Raw genomic sequence first — 3,210 nt, 5'->3', positions numbered from 1 at the left:
ATTTTGATATTATGGTGTTACTTACATAGTTATGTGATCCCTTAACTTTATTTATATAAATAAATTACGTTGTATCAAACTTTTTATTGATATATCGACTCGAATGCATGATAGCGTAATAATATTCAACGGTCGGGCTTAATAATATATCATTCACGTTCGGTTTTCAAATGGGTAAGTTTCAAGCAGCTTATGAAACGTCGGGATTCCAATTATGAACGCAATTTGAAAGAGAAATAGACTATAGAGTGTAGTGTACGGTACGCCGTCGCAGGTATGTGGTATGTGTTACGTAACGAACGACATAGGATGCTTTAGTTCTCTCGTGTTTACAGTGGCCGAGAGCAGTGTCGCTTGTCCCCACTGCGCATCGATCCGCTCCGCCCAGCACTCGCTCCTCCCAGCCGCCGCCCGACCTCCGTCCCCCCCGCCCCTCGCGACACCCTCTCACTCCTGCACTCACCTCCCGGCCTTTGTCGCGCTGCCGCCCGCCCGCGCGGTCACCTGTGTCGCACGTCCTCAGTCGCTAAGCGGCCGCCACGCGCGACACCCGCTTACTGCGCGCTATACTATTATGACAGTGACGTGATGGACGGCAAAGAGTTCGGTGCCGTTCCCGGCTTGCCGGCTGGATTGGACTACTTTATGATGCCTCGAGTCGCTCAACCGACACCGCAATTCGACTTTAGAAAACTCGGAGCGAGCTTCAGCGGCCGTGATGAAGAAAAATTTGACGACAGACGCACCCCGGATTATCCGTCGGAGCGAAGAGATGCGCCTGCACCCTGGCCGCTCGGTCTTGGTGTTCAGTTCGTCAACCCGGCCACGGGGAAAAAACGAGTGCAGTGCAATGTTTGTTTAAAAACTTTTTGCGATAAAGGCGCATTAAAAATACATTTTTCGGCTGTGCATCTACGGGAAATGCATAAGTGTACGGTCGAGGGTTGTACTATGATGTTTAGTTCGCGGCGTTCGCGTAATAGACACAGTGCTAATCCCAATCCCAAGCTACATTCACCGCACGTAAGACGCAAGATATCAGCGCACGATGGACGGTCAGCTCAACCTTTCCCATTGTTACCGGCATTGGGGCGAATACCACTTCCGTCACCAGCACTGCTGCCGCCTGAATTAGCAGCAAGGCTGCCTCCACAACTGGCAGGTCCACACGGACCAACACCACTACCTCCTCGCGTGCCACTTGAAGACCTGCGCAACTTCAGTGAAATTGAAAAAATGTACAGGAAGATTCCCACCCCTGAGGACTCTTCACGTCATGCTTTGGACCTCGTAAAGACTCAAGTGAGCTCAGACTGTGAATCTTTTAGTTGCAATGATAGTAGCTCTGAAGTTTTGGATGTTGAAAAACAAGAGCATATTGACTATCAATTATCACCTGGGACAGAACGACAGGGCTACGATGACGAGCCAGAAGATCTGACAGTGAATAAAAAGAAGGATGACATTAAGCCAGCAGATGGTAAGCATACTGAAGTAAGTAACAGTAATAGAACCGACACCACCGCTTCGGAAGATAAATCATTAATTCCAAACAAACGTAAGAGAAAAAGTGGAAACCCAACAAGGTGTTCTCAAAATAATGAATATAGTGTATCCGATGAAGAATATAATAGCGATTTATTTAAAAATTTATCAGTCGCTGGTACAAGTCAGCAAATAGAAGAGCCTTTATCTCTAAAAAAGCAAAAGCCTGAAAAATGGAAGCCATTTCAGAATGGCGACGAAACAAATGTGGAAGCGGAGCAAATGAGCCGTGTAAAAGCGGAAAGTGAATCTGACGATGAATCTAGTGCTCCAAGTGTAGTAAGAGAAGGTTTAAGATTACGTTCGGACCTTTACACGCCCAGTGACAGTGGCAGTGACTTACATGCATTAGAAGAGAGGCTTGCGCGAGTGCGATCTCCTTCAGGAAGTAGTGACAGGACTGACGACAGAGCTGACATAACTGATTTTGAAATCCCGATAGACGAAGAAAATCCCGATCGATGTACTGCGTGTGGAAAAATATTTCAAAACCATTTTACCCTCCGTATGCACTACAGAAACGATCATCTGAAACTTCATCACCCATGCGATGTGAGCGGCTGTGATGCTGCATTTCCCTCACGACGCAGTCGAGACAGACACAGCTCTAACATAGACTTGCATAGAAGATTATTATGTACCTCATCACCAGATAATCGCGAGCGTCCCCCATTCGAAGTTAACGCGGAATTGTTAAATAAGTTATATTCAGACATCAAAGGCCTCGCATCGACACTTGAAAGCCTTCGATATAACGGCGACGAAGCTTCACAGTTGCCTAATTACGTAACTGAAACAATGAAGTGCTACAGTCGAAACCTTAGTGCTCTACAAGCTGGTCTGTTTCCTCAACTCGGAGAGCGGTTTTTTCCAGCTCCGTTTCTAATGAACAATGGAGCTTCACAACCAGGAGGACTATACGGGGCCCCGGCAGGAGCTCAATCAGTTAGGGAGTCATTATCCCCATTATCCGCGTCGTCTCCTCCAGTTATATCGCCCGGGAGGCTAGATGCAGCGCACGCGCGCCCGCGTGACGACGCTAAGCTGCTTTTTCGAGAGACTTCTGAATCATTTAAGAAAATGACCTCCCTATGCGAGCGACAGGAGCAATTGTACCAACACCACGTTCCCGTGTCATGACGCTACCCTTACAACTCTCGCGCATCTTGGTGATACACTCCTTAACGCGTGAAAGACTATGTAAATATATCTAATTGTTAATAATATTAATTGTGTTAATTCTATCATAATTCGTTTTGTATTTTTCTTGTGATATTTAGACAATTATATCGTAATCCCAGGAACTGTAAGTTAGGGATAGTGCCGCTTATTTCTGTTGAAGCGGTGTGCAATAATGTCTGTATGGACAGTATTTCGTGTAGAATATTCGTAATTGATGTTGAAAGTAAACGTTATATGATCAGCTTCATTTATTGTTCTGGCGCAATAAACTCATTGAGGAAAAGTTAATTGTTTTTATTTCCGATAGTGCGAGCGTGCGGATCGAAGAGGTAATCTTGTAACGCCTTATTAATAACACTGTTTGCAAGTGTACTTTGTGGGGTCGCTTGAGTGTAACATCTGCCTTAGGTTTTTCATCCTTTGTCCATTTTGCCCATTACAACTATTTTTCCCTTAAAAGAGTTTAAATTAAACCATAAATAT

The 3,210-nt window shown here is 45.3% G+C and overlaps 1 protein-coding gene across 1 annotated transcript; it reads left to right on the top strand.

Annotated features, from left to right (window-relative positions):
* The first annotated feature begins 510 nt into the window (after positions 1-510).
* LOC123707674 (zinc finger protein basonuclin-2) lies at positions 511-3,002 on the top strand. Its single transcript, XM_045657946.1, has one exon. The coding sequence runs from the start codon at positions 589-591 to the stop codon at positions 2,683-2,685; it is 2,097 nt and encodes a 698-aa protein (XP_045513902.1). The 5' UTR covers positions 511-588; the 3' UTR covers positions 2,686-3,002.
* Positions 3,003-3,210: the final 208 nt, after the last annotated feature.

Source organism: Pieris brassicae, chromosome 3 (assembly GCF_905147105.1).
Source record: "Pieris brassicae chromosome 3, ilPieBrab1.1, whole genome shotgun sequence".
NCBI lineage: Eukaryota > Metazoa > Arthropoda > Insecta > Lepidoptera > Pieridae > Pieris > Pieris brassicae.
The sequence above is the reverse complement of the archived record's forward strand: the minus strand, read 5'-3'. Positions and strand labels throughout refer to the sequence as shown.